This window comes from Semicossyphus pulcher, unplaced genomic scaffold, assembly GCF_022749685.1.
Source record: "Semicossyphus pulcher isolate SPU_LCO1_2020_fin unplaced genomic scaffold, fSemPul1.0.p SCAF_6, whole genome shotgun sequence".
NCBI lineage: Eukaryota > Metazoa > Chordata > Actinopteri > Labriformes > Labridae > Semicossyphus > Semicossyphus pulcher.
This window is the reverse complement of record NW_027211737.1, coordinates 4,622,087-4,647,404: the sequence shown is the minus strand read 5'-3', so window position 1 is coordinate 4,647,404 and position 25,318 is coordinate 4,622,087. Positions and strand designations below refer to the sequence as shown.

Here is a 25,318-nt window from a genome sequence, read left to right as displayed (position 1 = left end):
TTTGTTATTTGATGATTTGAGTTGTTGAAGTCGCATTGGGAATATGGCAGACATGAGCTTTGAAATATCTGTTTACGGGGGTTTTGTTGAAAGTAAGAGTCATGGGTCTAAGACTCTGATAACACTGACACAGAAATATAAGTCCCAAACAACTGTGAGAGTATTTGGATTATTTTCATATATAACTAGTTCAGTTAGCTTTCTGTACATTTTATTTCTCAGATCTCTCACATTGCCAGATGACAAAACTTTACTTAAATTTAAATTAATTCAGTCTAAAATACTAAAGTTCTTTGTAGGAGCTTAGGGTCAGGCAAAAGTTTTAAAAAATCTGTTCTTTATTTTTCTATTTATTTATTTCAAAAATCTTCCTTCCCTAATTGTTTTTACATCTGGCACCTGTAAAACCTAAAATATGTCAGACAAAGACAGAAGACATGATCTGGTTGTCATTTGATGGTGAGTAAATGTATAGTTGTCCTCAATTTACTGCCTAGTTTGTTCTTTGACAGGGAAAGCTATTTATATTAAATAGACCGTACAAATCGCAATGTCAATGTCAAAGAAAATATCAGCAATATTTTTTTTCAGCGCAGCCTTGAACGCACCACTAGCTGCTGTGTGGAGAGATGCATTTACTAAAAATGTTTTTGTGTCATTTACTGGTGGTTTACTGCAGTCACGTGACAAAGAGACAAACAAACAAACAAACAAACAAACAGAGACATTAGAGAATTTCTTTCCATAAAATCCAGAAATTTCAACCAACCAAAGATCGTCAGAGCAGTAAGATGACTCACTACGTTTTCAAAACTCTTTACGTTAAAGAAAAATCCACAGCAGGACGTTTGTGATGATTTTTTCCTCCCACAGAGTGAGACCTCCTTTCTGTTCTGCTCGTCAGACTTGAAGAGCAGATGAGTTGTTAACTTCTCCTCTGCTGCCCTCTCGCGGACATACTCAACATTCACCTTTCTCTAGACTCACCTGTACTGCGCTCTGACATTATATTCTCCTGTTGCCATGTCTGTGTGGACACCAGGAATAATAATATAATATCTTTAATATCCCACTCTGGTCTGCATTTCTCTTTCATGCTTTCTTACTTTTACTCTGCAGCAGATGTTGAGGATATTTTAGGACATCTTCCAACAGCTTCACCGTGAAGTATGAAAAATCCTGTGTATCTAACCACAAAATATTAAACTTATAAATACATTTTTTATTTTAAGTTTCATTTCAATGTTATAGTGTTTGACAGCCTTCTGAGAGGTAAGTCATAACTAAAGAGCAAGCTTTGTGTTTCCGGTTTTGACAGATTGTCTTCTAAATAAAAGACTTTAAACTTTATGCTGTTTAAATCTTCCCCTTTGGACTGCGTTCAATCGAACAAGTCGAGTCCCATTCAATGGTATCAAAGTGTCAGAACTCTAAATGTACAGCTCAAAGCACACACACATGCTGATGTGTCACACATAGTACTGATCCCAAAGTCAAGAATGAACTTCCACATGTAACAAAATGTTCATACTTCCACATTTAAATTCCCTTTTAAAACACCCAGTAGGCTTTTTACTAAACAACTGTGCGAATTTATTTAATTGTTCTTCTTTTAACAATCGCACTGTGGGCTTATACCGTTGTCACCTGAAGGCTTTTACTTTGTATTCAATCGCAGCGGAAGTGTGTTGTTTATTTTGATTGTCTTTACAGTGTTATAGTCTCGGTGAATTTTGTGGTTGGAGGTGGACGCGCAGCAGAGGGCTCATCATGGCACCAATGGGACTAAAAGCCATTGTTGGAGAAAGTAAGAACTTTATTATTTCAATATACTATTTTTGTTTTACTGACATGCTGACACGTTAACAGCTGGTTTCATTATTTTATTTTTGGTTCCAAAGCCATGAGGCTTAAAACATTGTATTGGTATGATGGAACACCCCTCTCAGCCTCCAGTGAAGATATCTTGCTTTAAGTTCATTTTAAATGATTGGTGGTGAAATTGAAGCTCCTGGTGACACTTTTATTTTGGGAACTCGGCGCGTAAGAGACGCGCGCACACATCCGAGCCACGCTGTCCTCCAAACGGTTATTTCACCAGATTTTATTGTGAATTAAATCAATTTTACGAACAATGAATTGTTAGGTGGTGTTTTGTTAGACTCTGGAGGAAGTTTTTATCGATTATTGAGCCTTTTTTTTTGTTTTTGTGAGATCCTGGTTTGGTTCGGTTCGGTGTAAATCCTGCTCACTAATCTCCTGTCTGTGCGGATTAAGCGCTTTGACATCATCCTCAGAGGAAGAGGAGCTAACAACCAAACAAGTGTGTGTTTCACTGTCTATCAGCATCGTTACTCAGTAGTCCATCGTTATATATCATGTAGACATTATTATAATATAAAAATACATCAATGGCCAGCTGTGTGGTGTTCGGTCACACGACAACCGTGACGCTCTCATGAACGGAGAGTATTACAGTATATCGTTTTATAGAGTAAATCTTACTTTATTCTCGACATTTCAACTTTATTTCAAAATGCAAAATAAAAATTAAATCCTCCTCCTCTCATTTTGTATTTTTAAGCCTGGTCCTGTACTCTCCTGTTCTCACGAGAATACATGTGACAATGCATTTACTGGAAAAGAGAAGAAAATTAAATGAAGATGAAAAGAAAAGATCAAATTAACGATTTTTACAAGTTCTGGCAAAGTCTGAACAATCTGATCGTTTCGCTAGAAGAAACAAGTTCGTTTAAATTGGGAATCATTTAATAATTTAATGTTACAGGTTTCCACTTTAGCCTGGGTGTCACATTAAATTGTGCCTTTTGAAACAAGACTCAGACTTAGTTAAGTGGTAATGAAGGTAAGCTGATGTGTGTTTAATCTAAGAAGAACAAAGTGTTGTGAAAGCGCCACTGACTGCTGTTTATGCTTTTATTTTGTAGTAGTGATCTTCCTCCGCCCTCCTCTGTTAGGTCAAGTGGATTATTTTTTAAACTTGGATGCTTGAAAATCATATATTTTATATTTGAATCAATAGAACAAATGTTAGGATAAATACTTATAGCCATGCCACAGAGTTAACAGACAGCAGAGACATCTGTAGATCTCCAGCAAGGAGGACGTGGGGAATAAAATTACCTGAGACATGACATCAGTGATTTAAGGGAACAGAGACGTTTTAGAGCATTTTCATCGGATCTGTTTTTTCTTTAGCAACAAAAGGGAGGCAGGTCCACAGATGATCAATTCTACTGCCACATCTTGTCATACAGTTCCAGCAGTAAAGTGGCATTTGGGGTTCCGATTTGTACACATTCAACCTACATTCCTCTAGCATGCATTCCTGTTGATTAGAAACTAAATGTTTTAATTTACTTTATATTGTTATCGGAGACAACTGGCCAGTGAAGGTTTTAATGGATGTCTTTGGGGTTGGCCAGTCACACAGGTGCTACAGGAGCTTGAATTAAAAGCTTCATAAAATAACATGTATTTATGTTCATTTTCACAATGGACGAAATTAGTAAAGGGTATGTGAAAAGAGTTTCTTTTATTGACAACCCACAAATATCACAAACACTGAACTTCCCCTCAGCTTTAAGGAGCAATTTAGTCTCCTCAAGCTCAGTGATTTGGTTTTATAGTGATCACTGTTGTTTTTGGTTCAGTCTGATTGCTTTCATCCACTGGGTTTCAAACTTGAGCTCAGTAAGCTCAGCTGGTAGAGCAGGTGCCCCATATACAGAGGCTACAGTCCTCGACACATTGGTCGTAGGTTCAACTCCAGGCCTGCCGATCATCATCATGGAGCATGTCATCCCCCACTCTCCACTCCCCACATTTACTGTCTCTCTTCAGCTGTCCTATCAAATAAAGGCAAAAGCCGAAAAAAACCCATCTTAGTATAAAAACTGCTTTCAGACAGCAGACTGCTCCTGGGAAACATATATGTGGTTCTGTTAGCTGTAAGCTGCGAAATGCTCCAGGATGTTCACCAGCTATAGTCTCTGACTGTGTTTGTCTGCTGTTTGGGGCTGAGCTGGTTGGGTCTCATGACAGCTATTTCACTAAAACAGCTGCTGAACTTGTGGTTTATTCGAGCTCGAACCTGTGGGCCTTAAAAACAAAGGAAACGTCAAACAGGCTAAAAAGCTCAAAAGAGAAGAGCAAACTTCACAGTTTTAATTTATTTCTCTTGTCATCATCACGACAACAAAATGATCCTCATACAACGGCTCCCATGATAACCTACCAGAAGTCATGCACGTTTTTCGTGTCGTATCGTATGAATATTGAATGTATTCTCATCCCTGATAATCCAATCCCAAAACATACAGAAGCAGAAGTTAATGTCAATCAAAGATCCTCTGGGCACCTGTTTAAGGACTGTTTAGATGGTGGTTAACCTGAAATGGTTTGTTTGGTTTAGGCACAAAAACTACATGATTAAGTGTAATATTTTAACCCAAACCATCATAATAACAAGTCAACATAGACGTATGTTTTACACCGGACTCACACCCCAGTCTGCTCATTTCATCCACCTCAACCACCACTGCAAGACTGTAAAAGTCTTTCGCTACGGACCACATACTGAGCATCTAATGATGCTATCAATGGGTCCAACCTGGTTCATGATCATGCATAAATTGGGTACGACCAGTGCGTGAGAACAGCCTGCTACCAAAAAGACATGTTACATACAGCCATTATTAATTGAGACACTGCTAATTTATAAAATATGGATGATTACATCTTAAAATCATCAGCAGTGTGGAGCCGTGATGTACCTGAGCTGAGGATCCTAAAATTCTGAACTTCTCTTCAGTTTCTGTCCTCAGTTTTTAGCGTCTTTATCTGGACGCTGAGTGTTGCTCTTATGTACAGTATCAACACTGGCTGTGATCAACGTGAGCAAACACAAAGGCAGAAATGGTTGTGTTTGGAGCTCAGTAAAACACCAAGAATATAAAAAAGAACATCATCAGGAAAAGTTTAAAGATCACATCAAGCCTATGGTCAGGTTTCAGTCTGTAAAGCAGTCTGTCACTGACATGATCAGGGGCTCAGAGCAGGAGTCAGAGAGCTGGATTGTTCTTAATGATTGTGAACCTGATCATGTGTGGGACCAGAGTCACACGAGGACAGAAGATGGTGGAACTATTACATAAGACTAAAGGATAGTGCTCAGACAGAGAGATATGGCAGCAGTATGGCCTCACACAGAGGTCTGATTCTGAACATAACCACAGTATTCAGGATCGTATTGATCCTTCAGGACATAGTTTCTTTACATTTGTTGACGTTTTAGTACCTGTTTTGTAAGTCCTGAAATTAACCCTCATAGCTGCACTTATTCTAGTATAAACAATTTGGCCATGTCATAATAGTAGCAGTAGCAGTGCTGTCCCCTCACAGAGAGAAGGTTCATGGTTTGAATCCTGGTTCAGACGTAGCGGGCCTTTCTGTGTGGAGCATGTTCTCCCCATGCATGTGTGGGTTCCCTCTGTGTACTCCAGCCTACTCCCACAGTCCAAAGACATGCTCGTTAGGTTCATTGGTGGCTCCAAATTGCCTGTAGGTGTGAATGTGAGTGTTGTCTGTTGTCTGTCTCTCAGCCCTGTGAGGGTCAGCGGTATAGAATAAATGGTATGGTCAAAAGCTAAATTGAAAAAATATATGATGCTTTTGAAAAGCATCCAGTATGTACTGTATCCCACAATGCAAAGCGCTAAAACGTCAAAACGGCAGTCGAAATGGCAGACGGCAGCAGCATTCGAGCAGAAGGGGGCGCTATAGCTAAAGAAGCAGCTTTTTGCTATTGGCGGGCTGTTGTTTACTTCTGTTTTCCAAAACCAGGAGCTGGCGCCTGGCGTTGCATACTGCAAAATACATTTGAACAGCTCCGTACTACAGTAGTATGTGATTTCCATCACTGCCAATGTCTGAGCAGCATTGTGTTGTTGTTTGTCCCCTCTGCTTGTTAGCTGGCGTCCCATTCTCTCACACACACCTCCTCTTAATCCTGTTCAGTAATTGGATGAACAGAACCATTGACTCTGCGAACACCAGTTACTGTCATTAACTCTCCTCGTACTCCTCGTACAACTCCTCGTACAACTCTATGGGAATTTGTTGTGATAAACCATCTATAGTTTTCATGATTTTTGTTATAAACCACTCTTTATATCTCATGATACAAGTACAATGTGATTGTGGCATCTTAGGAAACACTCTTCAAGTGAAATGTCTCCCTCGTTCTGTCGAAACAGGACATGCTGACTTATTTTGTAGGATGAGTGCTGTGTGTGTGTGTGTGTGTGTGTGTGTGTGAATGATGCTGCTTCCCCGTGACATCACGTCCGCTGACACAGAAACAGCACAGAAATAGCGTTGGGGAGCGGTGGACGGGTAAGAGGATTGGGAGCAGATTAGAGGCGCTGATTGCAGTGGACCCGCCCCCCCTCATCCACCATCCCCCCACCCCCCTCCTGCAGTGAGTCCGTTCATGTTTACTCTGCACGCTGGACAGACACTTTAAACCCCCAGAGAGTGGGAGAGTGAAACTGGGACGCTGCTCATCAGAACGAGTGACAGGAAGTTGTGAACCGCTGGATTGTGTCTCTCAAACATCAGTTTCAATCACAGTAGAAACAGTTTTACTCTGCTGCTCTGACCGTCATGTTTCCTCCTGAGGGATCATGTGTTTCCCTTTTGTCCCTCTGCGTCCCTGCTGCTCGCTGTGAAGGATTTACTCAATCACGGTGACATGAGATAGTGTCCAAGTTTGATCAGTGTATATGGTGTTTTTGTAGGGCTCAGTGTTCAGTTGCTTGGTGATGTTCGAAATGCTGTTGTTTCCACAAACTAATAAGCTATTCTTAACTGATACACTGAAGGGCTAACTCACAAAGAATGGGTTGCGACCTCTTTATATGCCGCGTCTTAACAACTGGTGGTGATGATATCCCAGCTCAGTGCTGCAGTTTGATCTCTCTGCTGCAGCACCGAGCTTTCACGCTGACAGAGTTCAGTTCTACATGTAGATGATGAGCAGGGAGGGGACGGCTCTTTACACAGTTTAGTGTAAAGTTCAGACTCGACAGATGTGATCAAATTTGACGTTATAATACCTCTCTTCTGACCTATCCAGTGTGACATTACACAGCAGCCAATCAGGTGTCATTTATTCTCGACAACCAGAGAGACTGCACTTGGCGTCCATTCGTAACACGATCACTATAAAACTAGTGTGTTATTTCATCAGGAAACTTCAAACTCACTAAAAACACTAAAATAAGACCTATTAACACTACAATAAGACATATTAACACTTCAATAAGTCCTATGAACACTAAAATAAGACCTATTAACACTACAATAAGACATATTAACACTTCAATAAGTCCTATTAACACTACAATAGGTCCTATTAACACTAAAATAAGACATATTAACACTACAATAGGTCCTATTAACACTAACACAAGACCTATTAACACTACAATGGGTCCTATTAACACTAACATAAGACCTATTAACACTACAATGGGTACTATTAACACTAACATAAGACCTATTAACACTACAATGGGTACTATTAACACTAACATAAGACCTATTAACACTGCAATAGGTCCTATTAACACTAACACAAGACCTATTAACACTACAATGGGTCCTATTAACACTAACATAAGACCTATTAACACTACAATGGGTACTATTAACACTAACATAAGACCTATTAACACTACAATGGGTACTATTAACACTAACATAAGACCTATTAACACTACAATGGGTACTATTAACACTAACATAAGACCTATTAACACTACAATAGGTCCTATTAACACTAACATAAGACCTATTAACACTACAATGGGTACTATTAACACTAACATAAGACCTATTAACACTACAATAGGTCCTATTAACACTAACATAAGACCTATTAACACTACAATGGGTACTATTAACACTAACATAAGACCTATTAACACTGCAATAGGTCCTATTAATACTAAAATAAGACATATTAACACTAAAATAAGACATATTAACACTACAATAAGTCCTATTAACACTGAAATAAGACCTATTAACATTACGTACATACTGTGAATCAAAAAAACTGCATCATTTGGAGAAAAAGCACTTATTCCTGCTACTTGGGGCTGCAGGTGTATAACTGAAAAAATATTTTCGGCGGATGTGAGAAACATAATCTTTTAACAACTGGAGGGTCCTTTATCCTCCATAGTTTGCACTGTTTGTTCCCTCTCTTTCATGTTTTCAGCCTCTTAGCCTCTGCTGTCCTTTAAGATCCAGGTGCCTCTAATAGTTGCTTTCATGGTCTTTGCCGCCTTATTTACCCCCTCAATCCGACCGACTGTGCTGTGATTGACAAGTACACGTAGCCTCAACGTTTGCCTTCATTAAATTTATACCAGACCAAATTGTGAACTTGTTACACTCTGTTTCCATCAATGGGATGGAGTTGGCGAGTTTAAGGTCTGAACTCAGGCAATGACTCCGGTGCTTTCTGCCAGGAAGCTCTTTCACACAGGAGTACAAGTGACCGCTGTCATATGTATAAGTTCACTTGACTCATTGTTTTTGATGTATGTATGTTAGAAATGATCTGAACCAAAACCACATTTTCTCCTAGACTAAACCAAGTTGTGTTGGTGCCTAAACCCAGCCAAACAGTTTCACAGCTGTAACCACATACCTGGTTATGTTTATGTTCAACTACAAGATTAGGAAAAGACCGTGGTGTGGGTTAAAATATAAAGTAAATGTTGACATGTTCCTAGCCAATCACAGCAAAGTAGGCGGGACTAAGAACAACTCTATCGTGAAAAAACTAACACACCGACGCTAACAGTTGGTTACACTACGGCGTAATGCTCATACAGTGGTCGAGCCTTGAAGACAGCTTTAATGATCACAGTTTTAGTATAACTGCTGATGGGACTTTTGTTTCTTTCCTAATGCAAGTCATTTTAAAATGACATTAGATAAACTTACCGACTGTATCCCTGAACCAAACAGCTTCCTGCTGCTCAGATCTTCTGTCCACTCACTGGAGGACTCTTTGGTCACAAGATTTATGATAAGTACATTTCAACACTTTACAATGTACAGCAAGAAAACAGGATTAGAACTGGTTAAAAAAAGGATCAGACTATATAAATACAGTTATGACTCTATGGCTTCTAATGGACAAAGGTGAAGGGAGGTGCCCACTTGATAACCCTGTTGATGTGCTGGCTCTCACTACCCATCGAATTACAAATTTGAGTTGAGGGGGCCGTTAAAAGCCATGCGGTAGGGTAGGTAGTATCTGTCAGAACCTGGAGCTTGGAGTCTGGGTCTGTTGAAGCTGACAAAGCTGCTTGGTTTGCGGTGACCACTAAGGGTCATGTGGTATGTTAATTATAAGTATTGGGATAAGGGCACAAGGGGAGGGGTTTCTTCACTGAGCGCCTACGCCTATTCTTATCATTAGGGCACAAGTATCTTGGGTTTATTTTAAATTTAAACAGGTAAAAGGCTCATTCAGAGTAAAATGTCTTTTTCAAAAGTGACCTGACGTAATTAGGTTACAAATGAGTTAACACAGTATGCAGTTAATATACATAAGGCAAAAGAGATATCCAAACAGGTATAACTTTAATCAAATCTTTTTGCAGCGATCAGAATTACAAACTGTTTTGTTTCCTTGATTTGTTAACATTGACTTAAATTCAAAAAGTTCTGAGAGTTCCGGGTCCTTTACATAATTTCCAGGCAATAACAGCTGCTTATTTCTATTTTTTTCTTAGACCTGTCGTAACTCTGGGGAACAAAATCTGTAGAATTTATATAAAGTGCAGGTTCATAGATGATTTGCTTCATCTTGCCATTTCAAGATATCAATATGTCTTAATAGCAAAAAACTAAATGATGATGATGATGATGACGGATCTTACACTAAGCTGTTGAGAATTATTTTGCGAGTCAAGGTTTCATGTTGAGTTCTTAACAGACTGAACTCTAATAACACTTTTCCTTTGTTACAGAGGTCATGAATGATGTCATCAAGAAGGCAAGAGAAAAAGGAAAATGGAAGGTAACAGGCCTGTCTGGCTTCTTTCTTTGTGATCTTGACCCTGAAGTAATGAAAATAAAGGCCCTGACTGAGTGTGTGACTGTGTTTCAGGTGCTGGTGGTTGACAAGCTGAGCATGAGGATGGTTTCCTCCTGCTGTAAGATGACAGACATCATGTCAGAGGGAATCACCAGTAAGTACAACCACACAGGTCAGCTCAGGTCACTTCAGCTGGAGCTTTGAAGTCAGTTGGCTATACAGATAGCTCTTTATGGGAGCCTTACTGTTGCTGTCTTTGGAACATTGGCCAAAAATGAAGGACTTTGAGATTAAAGTGATCATCTCTGAGATTTTCTTTTAAATAAATGTTAAGTCTCTATCTATCGCCAAATGAGGAAACACAATGGTGATTGAGCCTATGGCCCACTGATGAAAGCCTTTGCATTTGCAGTATATAGTATTATTAAAGACTGGGTGTCTGGCGACTTTTGCAGAAAAAATCACAAGCGGCGCCCAGTTAGTGACGCGTTTTCCATCAGCCAGCATTGTTTGGTCTGCCAGAGAGGGTAGGCGGAGCTAAGCGGTCCCTGCAAGTGTTGCGAGTAAACAGTAATCTACTATGGCTGAACAAACAAAGAAAAGATGGATGACTACAGATACAACTTCCACAATAAGTGAAAATCCAAAGAAAAAGAAACAAATTCAACGCTCAGATGAAGCAAACAGTCTAAAAAGGAAAGCGACCATTAGAGAGGAAAATCAAGAGTTACAACTGCAGCCAACCGTGGACGTCACACATGCAGCACTGTCTGGATTTCTGGGAAGTGTGCTCCCACAATTACCGTTTATCACCATAAGGTGCTGCCAAAGAGAACGAAAATGAAATCTTCACGATTACAACTTTAACTGACCATAACAGCAAACTCAAAGACAGCAGAAGCTCTTGTTTTTTCTTACACAATATTCACTGACTTATACCCGGTTTATAATCTTATACTAGGCCACAAATACCGGCCCTGTTGTATCTCTCCAAAAAGATCAAATGGTAAAACTGAAGAGCACTCAAGGTTCCCAATATGACATCACCACCAAGGTGTCAAACATTGGTTTGTGGCCATTCAGCCTTGATTTTGGCATTGAAGCCATCACTATCTTTTTTTAGTTTTATTTTGTAGACAGAAGTGACCATATTCTGATGAAAGGGTGGAGCTAGAAGACGCAAAATGATCAGTTATAGTCTATGCTTCAGGTTACTTTATTAGCTGTCGGATATCTAATAACAGTGTTTTCCAGCCCCGTACAGTCGTCATGAAGAGAGAAATGAGCTATAGAAACCAAAACTGTTCTTTGTACCGGGCTGTAAATGTGTTTATTTCTGCTGTAAAGTTGGACTCAGCGCTAGAGACAGTCTCAAGTGGACAAAAGAGGAACTGCATTATTATTACTGTAGGTCCAGTAAGCTATCAATGAGACCAAAGCCCTGCCAGTAACTCCTTAACTAATGATTGTTACTGGCTCTGATATACAGACATATTCAAAATGGTTTGGTTGCCTTCTTTTTGAAATGACTCAAAGAAATGATTTTTGAAAACTTGCTGAGACATTCGATGTTTTTATAGTCCTTTGAGTAAAAAAAGATGGGTTTCCTTGTGCAGGGCTTCTGCAGACACTTTAAACAATGATTCAGCTGAGGGCATTCATGTTCTACTATACTATAGGTGGTAAAAATAGCTCTGGTCTATTAAATCTTATGGATGATTATGATGAGGATTGATTATTATCATCTGTTTGTGCTCTCCAGTTGTTGAAGACATAACCAAGCGGCGTGAGCCTCTGCCCAGCATGGAGGCCATCTACCTGATCACACCCTCAGACGAGGTAACGAGAACAGCTCCTCGACAGGCTGGTTATAGCTCTAAAGTATATTACATACAGTCTCCATTGATGCATCATTGTCTTTCTTCATCCTACAGTGTATTGCAAAATTGACCAACAGCTGAGAAATTCCACTTTATTGTCATTTCAAGATGTTAAAGTTAAATTCCAATTAGTTCATGAAGCATTTTTTGTCCATTTAAATGTTATGAAATTATAGTTTTAAATGTATTGTCAATCCTTCCCATCCACATTCACAATTCATGAGCTTAAACTTTGATCTCTTCTGTCTCAGTCTGTCGAGGCTCTGATCGACGACTTCAGAGACCCTCAAAATCCGAGGTACCGAGCGGCTCACGTCTTCTTCACCGACAGTGAGTACATCCATTACGCACCAACAAAGTATGAGCGGGACATGTCAGACTCCTTAATGAGATACTTGTGCTCACTCTAAGCTAAACAAAATGTTCCTCAGTGGCTCCAGAGTTAGAAAATGTACCCACTTCAATAACATGTCGTAGCTGTGGGAAAAAGCAACTTGACTGTTGACGGTATACTGCTTAATACTACCTAATCATAAAGAGAGCTGATCTGAAAGGGCCCCTTTCAGACATGACAGTCAGACTTGAGCTCAATAAACGCAGAAACAGACTTTTTTAACCTGATGGATAAACACAAACACTTGAAGCAGCATTAAGCTCCACTGTCTAACCAGCAACCATGGTCCAAAAGAGCAGAGGTATGTGTCATATTTCTTACACGTCATGATTCAAACTCTCTGTCCACCCCAAAAGACAAACGTGCTGTCCTTCCATGATAACAATGTATCACTTCATCAGAGCTGATAGTGACGCTGCTGATATCCACTCAGGTATCAGGCTGTTTTCAGTCTGATAAAAGTCCTGAAGAAAAAACACATTTCTTTGTTTATTTCAATGAGACCCTGCGGATGGAGAGGAGGCGCAGATGCAGAAAGCTTTGTTGCAGGACCCCATTCGCAAAAAATGTCTTGTGACATAAAGATCATGATAATTTACCTGGTCATTAGTATCTAAGTTTACATAAAGCCTGCTGTTCAGACTAGACTCATGATCACCTATTTCTGGTAAACAGCCCCAAACAGATTACATTTCCAATCTTTGCAGAGGGAAAGTTTAAACCTTTTAATAACCAGACAAAAGAAAAATTGTTCTGGGTAAACAATTAGCAATTAGCTTCTGGCTGTGTTCTTTCTGCAAATGCCGTCCATCTTAACATACATGCATGGGACATACATACATTGTTATAAAAGTGTGTTGTTGTAAACTGTTGCTAAAGTAAGAGCAACGTAATAACAGCATCTGTTCTTCTTAAAGGACGTTAGATATCCATCTTCAGCAAGCTGATCAAACAGCGTACCAAAGAGATATCTCTGAATGTGTCTGTGCTGTGAGGTTGCCATTAAAAGATGAATGTACAATGTAGTCATCAGTTTTGCACATGTCACACAGCTCCTCCAATTAAATGCATCTGCACACAAGAGAGAGTTTTAGATCACATCCACCGTAAAGTGTTGACTTAGACTTCTGTTACACATTCTGGACTCATGGATCTTTTTCATATCTCACCGCTAACTTAAGCAACACTTCCTGTTAAACCCAACATGACAGGGGTCCGGTTTAAAAGATGTCGGGTCTCAGTCACCTGGATACTTCTCCATGCTCCACTGGGCTCTTGTTAATAATCTTTCTCCCAGTAAAAGCTGAAATAAATGCTGATATCATCAGGGTTACTTTTATGTCAGAGCAGCAGAATTTCACAGGATGTGTTATACTACCTGTAAATATAAAACTGACCTTTAAGTTTACCACTTGTTCCCCTTTAAGAGAACCAACTTATTTGATCTTATCAGGTGAATTTAAATATTTTCTAATTGATTAACAAAATGCTACTAACTCAGTATCTCATTCAGTCACCACATGTTCCTCTGTGAATCTCCGCAGCCATCCCAGACATGTTGTTCGGACTGTTGACCAAATCCCGCGCCTCCAAAGCCATGAAGGCCTTGACTGAGATCCACATCGCCTTTCTGCCCTATGAATCTCAGGTGAGACTCTGTCTAGACTGGGATTAGACCACAGCAGCTGCCCATAATCAACCCGCACAGGTATGATGGGTGACGATTTGAAGGGATTTTAGCCAGCTGTGTGTAAAAGCTGCACAGAAAACCTGCTCTTCTCTTGTTGTTTGAAGTTTGTTTTTATAAGAAGGTGTTGTGTAAGGTTTATCTTTTTTCGACACTTAGGAAATTTGTTTTTGAAAAAAACATGGTAAAAGATTTTCATGATGTCAACAAAATTAGTAAAAACTCACCTTAAAAGACACACCTACCTGGTATATAACCACTAGGGGTTGACGGGGGTTGAGTGAAATAATTACCTACACTGTCAGATGTAAAAATCCATTACAGTTCACACTAGTGCTTCAACCTTGACCTACTATGCTTCTTGGATTTGTGGGCTCAAAAGTTATCCTGTGCAATGAAAAAAAATTGGATTTGTTTTCTCTCAACCTGCTGTCTGCAGCGGTTACATATATATACTTCATTACTGCACTTAAGTAGAGCTTTCAGGTATCTTCACTTTGGATTGAAGCAGAGACATTTTTATTTTCTATTTTACTGAAGTATCTCTATTTCTACTACTGCCATTTATGAAGTGCTTCAGAACTAGCAGTTTTTGTGCTTTGGATGCAAATTATGTGTTAGCACGTATAAAATGCTCTGCATGAAAAAATAAATTGTGTCTGATATGTACCTTTTTGATATGATGTGTACCTTTTAAAAATCCTTCCAAGGCATCTCCTCCTTCTCCCTCATTAAAAATTCCCCTATCTGAATAGTGGGCGGGGACTATGCAGATATTTCCAACCGCCCCCTCCGTCGCGAAAACAAAACCATCTCTGCTATCGTTTAGTGGTTTGAAACTTAGCTAGCTTGAAATGTAGTGATTAGTAGTAGTAACGTTAACGTTAGTAGTCAGTAGTGAGTTTGCTACGATGACGGTTACAGCTGGCTCACACATTGCTGAAGTGGTTGCCATGGTTGCACATAATGATATGCATGGCGTCACCCTGTCCATTAACGGGATTGGCTCCTTAGGTTTGTGACGTCTCAAACCTGCCAATCTGAACACGTGTTGTTCAGCCTGTCCTTGGTACACTGCAGTTTAAAAGCAGACAGGCCCAGCCATGGAGATGACTGCTGATGTTGTCCCTGATATGTCTTGTAGCACATGAAGAACACCACATGGAGATGTTTACAAGGTTAAACACTGGATTTTCACTGGTGGAGGTCTTTAAGGAACTGAACGATTATACAGAGTCGTGTTCAACAGCGTTTGAACATGACTCAGAACAGAGTTTATTGACATATAATCCAAGATCAAAGTCAAACTATTCAATCCAAGCATTCAAATAATAATAATAATAATAATAATTCAATAAGACAATTAGTGCAACCATTTCACAATGTTACCCAGTGTCAATTATTGTTGCACCTCTAAAACTGAGCTGTGAACATGTGTCAGCAAGCTTTATTTTGAAAGTCTAACCAGACCTATTTATTATTGTTAAGTTATCATTTAAATTTGGACGTGTAATCGTATGTTGCATATTTATTATTTCTGGAGCCCTGCAGGTGCAAAACTGACCGGGACCGAGACTGTCACATTTTTTAAGCGTTGGGCAGCTGACCAAGCTGCTGTATTTGACGAGTTGCAAGTAACACGTGTTTGAACTCAAGAGATAATGATGATATTTTGTTCATCAAGTTCATCAATACAAATGACACTGTTCCCATAACAGGAGGATTTATAGCTGCAATCGGAGAAGTTGGAACGTCTTTCCCTCCATTCAACTTAAAACATGTCATTAAAAGTATATTTTAGCAGAATTTTGCAGGATTATAGTTTTTTTTGTTGCAGAGTTAAGAAAAGAGGCACATTTCAAACACAAAGGTTGGGAACAGAATCTAAAAGAGAATTTCCATCCCTCCTCCTCACCTCCACAGAGGGAGGAAGAGTGCTGAAGAGAGCTGACAGTGTTTTGTGATCAGCTTTAGCCTTCAATCCTCTGCTGTCCTGTTGTTTTAATCCTGAGAGGGCGGGGCACATCCTGTCAGCCCCCCCATCCTGTTACCTGATTGGCTGATGGAACCAACGCTTATTCTCTGCAGCCAATGGGAGCGCAGATAAGATGTGTGACAAGTGAAAGCACAGGGATGTTATCATGTGATGCAGTCAGGAACAGATGGGTGCATGTTTACATGTGCTCTTCACGAGTGTGTGTGGGAAAGGGTTTGATTGGAGTCAGCTTTCAGTGCCAGAGCCAATACTTCTATATGTTGCCAATATATTTCATTTAGTTTTGTACCTTTAACAATTTTCAAGCCCTGATAATTAAATGTTAAAACTCCATTTAGATAACCATAGAAAGCCAAAACCCCTTTTAAAAGCTGAATATAATAAAGTACTTTAATGGATTCATGTAAACAACCCTAACCCTAGTCCTGCAGATATAACTGAAGTTGTCATAGCACCTTATGTCGTCTCCGTCGTGTCCCCTGTGTGCAGGTCTTCTCCCTGGATAAAGTGGATGCCTTTCAGGACTTCTACAGCCCGTTCAAGGCTGACGTGAAGAACAACATGCTGGAGCGTTGTGCAGAGCAGATCGCCACCCTCTGTGCCACTCTCAAAGAGTATCCTGGAGTCCGATACAGAGTGTGAGACCAGCAACCACAACCACTTTCAACAGTCATTTTAACAATGTCTTCAAATTATGCATGAACGAGTTTTCCCTCTCCTTTCCCGACACCTAGCTTGAGTGCCCTCAACTTGATTGTGGCCTTTCAGAGCTTAGCTAAAAGGTGCTCAAAGGTGTATGGGTTGAAATCTTTACAAAGGAAATGGAACACCACTTGTTAGTTCATATTTTATTAACAGGACACAAAAATAACTGCATCACAAATCGGTGAGTGTTCTACAGACATTTTCAGACAATTTCCTGAAAAACTTGTTATAACAATCCAATTACACACACATCATGCATCAACATGAAACCAAGATGATCCAGCAAGTTAAAGATTTTGCATGAATATTTGCAAAGATGCGGGACTTGGTTCTTTTGTGTTACGCCGATTAATTTGCAAGTCATTCTATGAGTTCTTTATAGTCCACTCTGTTTGGTGCCTCAATTTAAAAAGGTCCACTTAGAGTGCCAAATGACATCTACCCTTTGACCCCCAGAAGAAACAGGACAAGCTACCCTAGGGGGCAGTGTAGAAAACAGTGGGGTAGTGCCAGATAATGGGGCTTAGGGATGGATTGATTGGGCCTCAGTGCAGCTTGCTCACCTTGTTCAAATCAAACACACATTCTTATGTACATATGATCATTTCTTGTATTATCAGCATGTTCTGGTTAAAAAGCTGTTCCTGTATGATCTTCAATGATCTTGTGTGTTGGTTCAGGGAGTACAAAGACTGTGCAGTTCTGGCCCAGATGCTTCAGGAGAAGCTGGATGGATACAAGGCGGACGACCCCTCCATGGGAGAGGTAGGGGAGCAGGGTTAAACGAGATGTCAGCGCCTTTCAGATCATTTGATTTGTTTTAGATGTTCTATAATGACACAGTAATGGGAATACATTAATTCTATTGACACTAAATAATGAACACTTTCCTGGCACAATGTGATATAAAGTGCAGGTTATTTTAATTTTTTCTAATGAAGGTATTTTAAACTCTCTCATATCTCAACTCTAAATGACCGGTGGTAAAACAGTAAATACACCTCACATGTTGTTAATTATTACATTTTGAGACCTTTTCAATAATTAATTGTCATCAAGTTTAAGTTTTTAAAATAAGTTTTAATAACTCACATTGTGCAGATTTTGTTCCTCAGTAATCAGCTGCAATGTTTTGTTAAAGGATGAAAAGTAGTGCTGATACCTGAAGTCTGCAATTTTAAATAAAGCGTTCTCAGTAAAGAGATTAAAATGTGGTTCATTTTCTGTCCCTTCTGATGCCTTCAGGGTCCCGACAAGTCTCGCACTCAGCTGCTCATCCTGGATCGAGGCTTTGATTGTGTTACACCCGTCCTGCACGAGCTCACGCTGCAGGCCATGGCCTACGACCTGCTGGGCGTCGAGAACGACGTCTACAGGTAAATGATCTATTGAAAGAGGTTTACCTCTTATTTCAATGTTTGTCTTTTTTCTTCTAGGTTTTTTTAGTCACGTAGTTGAAAATGTTGCATGGGTGAAATACAACCCCAATGTCTCAGTTTAGTTCACAAGGCAATAACAACATCTTTTTCTCAGGAACATTGCCAAATCAAGCCATATCTCTCTGCAGGGAAGAAACAAATAAATCATACTTCACAACATAAAGAAAAAAGTTCTGCATTGGAAAAAAACAATGTTTTCCCGCCGTCAGACGAACACTTACAAAGTGTTTGAAACTCTCTCTCCGTAGCTTTGAGACCAGTGGGATGGGAGAGACAAGACTGAAGGAGGTGGTTCTGGACGAGGATGACGACCTGTGGCTGACTCTGAGACACAAACATATCGCAGAGGTGTCAACGTGAGCGGCTTGCACTTTCCACTCACACAAACACACACCTGGGATAGTTAAATAACCACAGCAGCAACTTCTGCCACCACAGACCTGCAGCTCTGACACCAGGCTGTTGCATACAGAGAACCATCCCAGTGATTTCTCCTGACCTTCTCTGTCTTTTTCTGTCTCCCTGTCCTTCTCGTGCTCAGGGCTGTGACTCGTTCTCTCAAAGAATTCTCTGCCAGCAAAAAGATGAACACAGGAGAAAAGGTAGAGGACAAAATGTATCACTGTGTCTGCTCTGGTTTCAGGGTGTGTTACTGTGATTCTGCTCCCAAATGTCCTTCATACACTCACACAGAGCCGAGGTTTCACACACAAGAATTTGATAGTAGAAGTAACTCAGATTGAAAGAACACTTATGTTTCATGAGACAGGTGAAGATGATAAGGAGGTGGCGTGGATCCAAAGTTTCAAAAAGAGTCATTTGAATTTATATATTTAGTTGGGGACGCATGGGAAGAGGACACAACATGGACTTCTAAAGGATGTACGAATATAAAAAGCTTTGAGTGCTTCACCTGTTCTTAAGCAAAACACATATAAGATAAAACATTTTGGATTAGCCTTAGAAAAGGAGTCAGATCTTCAGTTTGTCCTGCATTCAAATAATGAAATAATTACGATAAAAGTATCAAAGCAGAAGTTCTCCCTATGCAGGTCAAATGGTCCTCTTTAGTCTAGTGTAAAAATGTCCAGGCGCTCTCATTTTCATGTGTGAAAGAGGCTTAATATTAACCAGATTTACCCATTGTTAATACCTAACTGGTTATAATGTTGGTAATAACAGTAAAGAGTGTATCTGCATCTGTGTTTTTCAGACCACCATGAAGGAGCTGTCTCAGATGCTGAAGAAGATGCCTCAGTACCAGAAGGAGCTCAGCAAGGTACGAGCTGAAGAGTCACTGTTCTCTGTACAGTTACAGGATGGCATGGGTCTGTTTTTATGTTTGGTTTTAACATCCAAAGCTCATTGCAGAGTTAGTACATCCCTCTCTGAGTTAGAAAGGTCAAGTTAAAGATAGTGTGGCCTCAATGTGCATGTGTGTATAGACACATTAAAAATACAATTGTAACCGTGATTAGAAGACATTCACACCGTGCCATGTGATGTTGAACAGGTGTTTTATATATTGCACTTCAAAGGTGTCAACTTTGTTTTGAATATTTCCCAAAGTTTAAATAAAAACCCTGAAAAACAGAGTATTTAAACACTGCAGCTCATTGTGTTCTGTGTGTTAATCCGACTGACAGTATCTCTCCTGTCTGACCTCAGTATTCGACCCACCTCCACCTGGCTGAGGACTGTATGAACCGCTACCAGGGCACAGTGGACAAACTGTGTCGTGTAGAACAGGTGAATCACACACATACCTCTGTTATGGAGTTAGATCTGTCTCCACACTGTGTAATGTTGGCAATTAGTTTTTACAGTAATTTTAGAGTTGCAGACGTGTTCTTATGCCCTCTAGCTGGGGCTAGCAAGGCGGTGGCATTATTCGATTTTGCTGGTTAAAGGTCAAAGGTCACTAAATCTCTCCAAATGTCTCAAAAGTGAATTTGCTGAAACCGACCCAATATCACACAAATGTCTGACAGTTTTAAAACGAAAGGTCAAAGGAAAACCTTCAGACCCTTTAGGTATTTGCAGACTCATACAGGTTCTCTAACGTCTTGGATAAATTCCTGTTTTGGTAAATGTGTACTCTGGAAGAACTCTTGCTAAACTCTTCTATGCTTGATTGCTCTAAGGATCTGGCAATGGGCATCGACGCAGAGGGAGAGAAGATCAAAGATCCCATGAGGCTCATTGTTCCCATTCTGCTGGACGCCAATGTCAGCGTGTCCGACAAGATCCGCATCATCCTGCTCTACATCTTCATGAAGAACGGTCAGATATCTGCCCTGCTGCTTTTCATATCACCTCATAGCATTTGGACCATCTGCATTATAATGAAAAGCCCTCACATTATCTTAAATATGCATGCATTGACATTATCTTCTGTTGTCTTTTGAGTGCCTTCAGTGAATTTTCAGTTTGTCTTGTGTCTGCATGCATTATACCAAAGTTGTGAAAGTGCATGCTGTCATGCATGTGTGTAAATGTATGCTGCACGTGTTTGTGTGTCTTCATGTGTGTGTCAGGTGTGACTGAGGAAAACCTGTGTAAGCTCCTTCAGCATGCCAACATCCCACCAGAGGACAGTGACATCATTTCCAACATGGCCCACATGGGTGTACCCATTGTCTCCGAGGTGAGCGGACCTGTCCTGACCCGGGACCTTTTATTATATACCATCTTTAATCTAATCTTGATCACTCAAAATGAGTTGTTCCTAAAGATAAAGCTGGATCAACTCTGTTGATCCCATTTTAAAAAAGATTCAAAACCATCATGTTGTCACAAATATATAGTTTTTGAAAAAGTCTCAGTCGTTAAAATAGTTAGTGTATCTTTAGCAAATAAGCAGAAGGAAGTAATGCAGTGGTTGGGGACTATTTTTCAATCCAAATCTGGTGCACAAGTGAGTATTTGGAGCAGAAAGACAGTGTGCGTGGGATTGAGTCAAACTGAACCTCATTCAGGGCCTAAATCTCTAATAAAATATGTTTAATGATTAAACACTTGTACCTCAACCCAGTGGCTCAATATTTGCTTTTGGGACAAAGAAAATCAGCCTAAATAAAAGCCTTATATTTGGCACTTAGTCTTGAAATGACTCCCTCTTTGGTTGTCTGACTGAGTTGATCTGCTGATGTGTAAAAACACATCATTTGTCACGATCCCACCCCCTTGAGTACTGTTTTCTCTTGCCATCCATGGTACCAGCACACCTGTGTGCAATCAGATCATTGGACTGCTGAGAGCACACCTGTGGAGGAGTTTCATCAAGAGTTTATTTAAGTTGAGAGCTGGCATCAGCAAGCTCTTTGTCTAGACAGTAGTCTGTTTTTGTTATTTCTGCCTGAGAGCATTTAGCAAATGAGCACGGTGTTTCTCAGCCTCTCAGTTTTTAGGTTTTGTGCTTTGGTTTTGCTTCGAGAGTGCTCCTGTTTTGTACTTAAGTTTTTGAAATCTTCAGTAAAAGAATTTCAACTTACCAACTCCTTTGTCTGAATCTGCTTCTGGGTCCTTCTACCTACCTCGTGTCATAATTGATCAGTGTCGTCTCTTTTTAGGTCACCATCAAGAAAGCCAAGAAGCCCGACCGCAAGGAGCGAATCAGTGAGCAGACCTACCAGCTCTCCAGGTGGACTCCTCTCATCAAGGATCTCATCGAGGTACTTCACTCACATGCTAACATGAAGGACACAGTAATACTTCACACAATATGGGGGATTAGTACTTTGTAACCCTTCCCTGAAAATGCATTTCTATCTATTACACATATGCAACATTTGGTATTGACGAGTTAAAAATGTCATACTCGGCTTTCAGCTTTTCTTGAGCCCAACAACATTTCACAGAAGTCATTATACAGAAAGTAGTATTGTTGGTTGAATACTGCCTCAATTGTTGTTTTGCAGTCATCCAAGCACTAGGTGGCGCTGTTGTGAAAAACTATGGTCCTTGAAATGCACTCCTGTTATAAATTGTATTTCTTTAAAAAGTGGAACTGTCACATTTTATTAACGATATGTGGAGGTCACATTTTAGTGTATGTACTCTGTTTCCCATCTGCTGTTGTGCAGATCATTTAGTGGTCATGAAAATGTATTCAGATTTATCCTATTGAAGATGCGTTCACATCAGAAATCATGACACATTGTTCTGGTTCTGATGCTGAGTATTCTTGCTAATCTGTTAGATGGAAATAAGCTCTCAAAACACACAGGCCTATTCAGGAACCAATAATACTACAGAATTAAAAAAAAAAACAATCGGGAGAGAGCTTCTGTGTGGCTGTAATGTCAGCTACAGGTTCATGTAGGTGCTGCTGGTATTCTTTCGGCTCTGTCCTGCTGAATGTCCACGTCTTGTAACAGACAGCATCCTGTTCAAGACTTTGTCACCCTGTTTCTCTAAGAATGTTAATGCTGTCTGATTGTGTCTTTAGATATTATTTTGGGTGAGAATATTTTTGTTCGTGTTTCTGTTTCGTCTGCCAGATGTAGTAACTTAAATGTGTTCCCTCAGGACGCCATTGAAGACAAACTTGACCCTAAGCAGTACCCGTACATTTCTCAGAGACAAGTTTCTTCCAAAGCTAGCGCTCCATCCAGGTGTGTAGTCTTTAATATACACAAAACTTCAAGAAATAGTCTTAATAAAAAATGTTCCTAATGAGAAACTTTCTATATTTTGCATTTCTTTCCTTACTTCACATTTTGCAGTGCACGCTATGGTAACTGGCACAAGAACCGGGGCCCCACAGAGATGAAGACGGGGCCCAGGATCATCGTCTTCATCATCGGAGGGATGACGTACAGCGAGATGCGTTGCGTGTACGAGGTCACCCAGGCCAACGGCAAGTGGGAGGCTCTGATCGGTGAGTTTACTGGACACAGAGTGAAATATGTAGTAACAGTTTGTAATTATCTTCAGTAAAGAAGCACCTACAGTGTTTGACTCTAAATGTTATTCCTATCAACATGTCAATCATTCAAGGGACTGAACTCTCCTGTGATGCAGCTTTACAATAGTAATTATACTGCTAAAAACAGTCTTATTTCTTTAATAGAAAATAGTTAAAAGGCATTATAAATTCTTAAGTGTCAGCTAATGAGATGATAACATCTAATTTTTATTCGTAGGCCAATTTAACATTTTTAATCTCGTTATTAAGCTGTGATCGGGTATTTGCAACATTTAGAGGGTTCATGATGATGTTTGATCCAGCATGCCTCTACTGACATACATGGATGAAAGCTGGAAAACCCCTCCTGAGTGTTTGGATCTTGCTGTTAGGAATGTGATGTATACGTTCCCTGTGCAGCTGATTCAGCAGAGCTCCACTTCACTGGAACGGCTTTAATCAGGTTATCTGCGAGAGCGAATATGTTCTTGTGAATCTCATGGAATTGCTGAAGGAGAACAACCTGCAAAATCATCTGTAGCTCCCCGTTCATTATTCAAACTGACAAAGAAAAGTCCAAAATGTATCCGTCACAAGCTTTCATACATGATTTAGTCCTTGCTGAGCGTTCATGCTTTTGTCCCCTGCAGGCTCCACCCACATTCTCACACCCCCTAAATACCTGAAGGAACTCCAGCACCCAGACTTCCTGGACCCCAACGCCCAGGCAGAGGGCACAGAGGAGCCGCCTGCAGAGTAAAGACATCTGTAGGTAAATACACAAGTCATGAAGTGATTTTTTTGAATACCTTTGTTCCCCCATGACAACACACCTAAGAGTTTTACCTTTGAACAAATGATCCCTGCAGAGTCGGTGAGTTTAACTGACTTTTAAATGCTGCCTTACTGAAACTGACCATGGTCCTTGCGTGTCATGTCTATATGTTGAATGCGTTTGTGACAGACTGCCTGAATGGTGAACTTAAAGCTTATATTTACTACAACCATCCATGTGTAGCTGATACATCACTGGCTCTACTGTCATGATGCAAACACTGTAAATATATAATGTTGAGAAAATATGAACGTGTAGCTCTTAATGATGTAAGTGATGACAAAATGTGCACCTGTACCTGTATTTCCTCAATAGTGGATATAAGCAGAAATATCATCATCCCCCTCCTTTGTGTCATTCTGGAGGACGCTGTGACAGCCGGTCTCCTGATTTCAGAAGTGTTGGAACAGCTTTTAGCGTTAGTCGGATGGGAAGTAAACTACGAGTTGTTGGCGCGCTATTGACTTAAATATTTAGATATGTTGAGGTCATTTAGAAGTACTGCCACTGTTTCTTTTTGCTTGTTTCACTTCTGTGTTTTTTTTTGTTTTGCATCTCTTTGAAGGGTTTTGTTTCTCTTTGTAGTCGTTTTACGACCCTTTGTAGTCTTTACAGTCACTAGTGTGTTCATGTCATGTAGCTATTTGTTGTTTGTTTTGATATAGTCCATCTCTTTGCATCTCTTCTGCGTTATTTTAGGCAGCCCTCCTGAGCCCTTGGGCCCCTCAAAAGTGTTTTATCAAGTGGCCAAATAAAATAAAAAATAGAAATAGTCTCAAGTTTCATTGGATGTTAACTTTGTTAATCAATTAAATAATCTCACTTGGAGAGTGAGATTCATGCATTTCTATAATCCACTAAATATGTAAAGACATTGTAAGACCTGTGGTGTGGTGTTGTACCTCCCTTCCTTTCGTTTATTCCCTTCAGGGCCATCGTTGTGGTTAGCTTCAGTGCATAGTCACTGTATGTCGTCATCATTTTTGTATCCAAAGGAGACTCTTTTTTTTTTTCAACACAAATCTTTCCTTTCCTTGTGCCGTCACTTTGTCGCAGGAAGAATGTCACTTTCTGTCTGAATGCCAAGCTAGTTAGAGAAAATGTTTGGAATGTCTCACTGCTGCTTTACTAATCAGAGGTTTGAATGATGAATAATAACCCTTTTATCTTCCAGGCTTTGAGCAAAATGTTTTATGGACTTTGTTGCTTTATTTTAATCACTGACTGACCAAAACAACAAAATGAAGTTAATCTTTTGTCTTTGTTCACTGTGTTTAGCCAGCAGACGTTCATTGTTACAAACTTAAGTCACAGAAAAATCTGTACCTG

The 25,318-nt window shown here is 39.9% G+C and overlaps 1 protein-coding gene across 1 annotated transcript; it reads left to right on the top strand.

Annotated features, from left to right (window-relative positions):
- The first annotated feature begins 1,770 nt into the window (after positions 1-1,770).
- Positions 1,771-23,914, top strand: stxbp1b (syntaxin binding protein 1b). The gene is made up of 19 exons (XM_069682881.1): positions 1,771-1,807; positions 10,077-10,126; positions 10,217-10,298; positions 11,907-11,983; positions 12,276-12,354; positions 13,963-14,066; positions 16,591-16,739; positions 17,487-17,571; positions 18,052-18,182; positions 18,494-18,601; positions 18,787-18,847; positions 19,459-19,524; positions 19,914-19,994; positions 20,390-20,528; positions 20,783-20,892; positions 21,818-21,919; positions 22,776-22,861; positions 22,973-23,127; positions 23,805-23,914. Exons 1-19 carry the CDS (start codon positions 1,771-1,773, stop codon positions 23,912-23,914), a joined length of 1,812 nt encoding a protein of 603 aa, XP_069538982.1.
- Positions 23,915-25,318: the final 1,404 nt, after the last annotated feature.

What these genes read in the sequence shown, in the direction of transcription:
- stxbp1b (XM_069682881.1), top strand. Translation starts at nt 1,771, where the DNA reads ATGGCACCAATGGGACTAAAAGCCATTGTTGGAGAAA. An exon ending in GAGAAAAAGGAAAATGGAAG is followed by an intron (nt 10,127 to 10,216) that starts GTAACAGGCCTG and finishes ACTGTGTTTCAG; the next exon opens with GTGCTGGTGGTTGACAAGCT. An exon ending in CATATCGCAGAGGTGTCAAC is followed by an intron (nt 18,602 to 18,786) that starts GTGAGCGGCTTG and finishes TCTCGTGCTCAG; the next exon opens with GGCTGTGACTCGTTCTCTCA.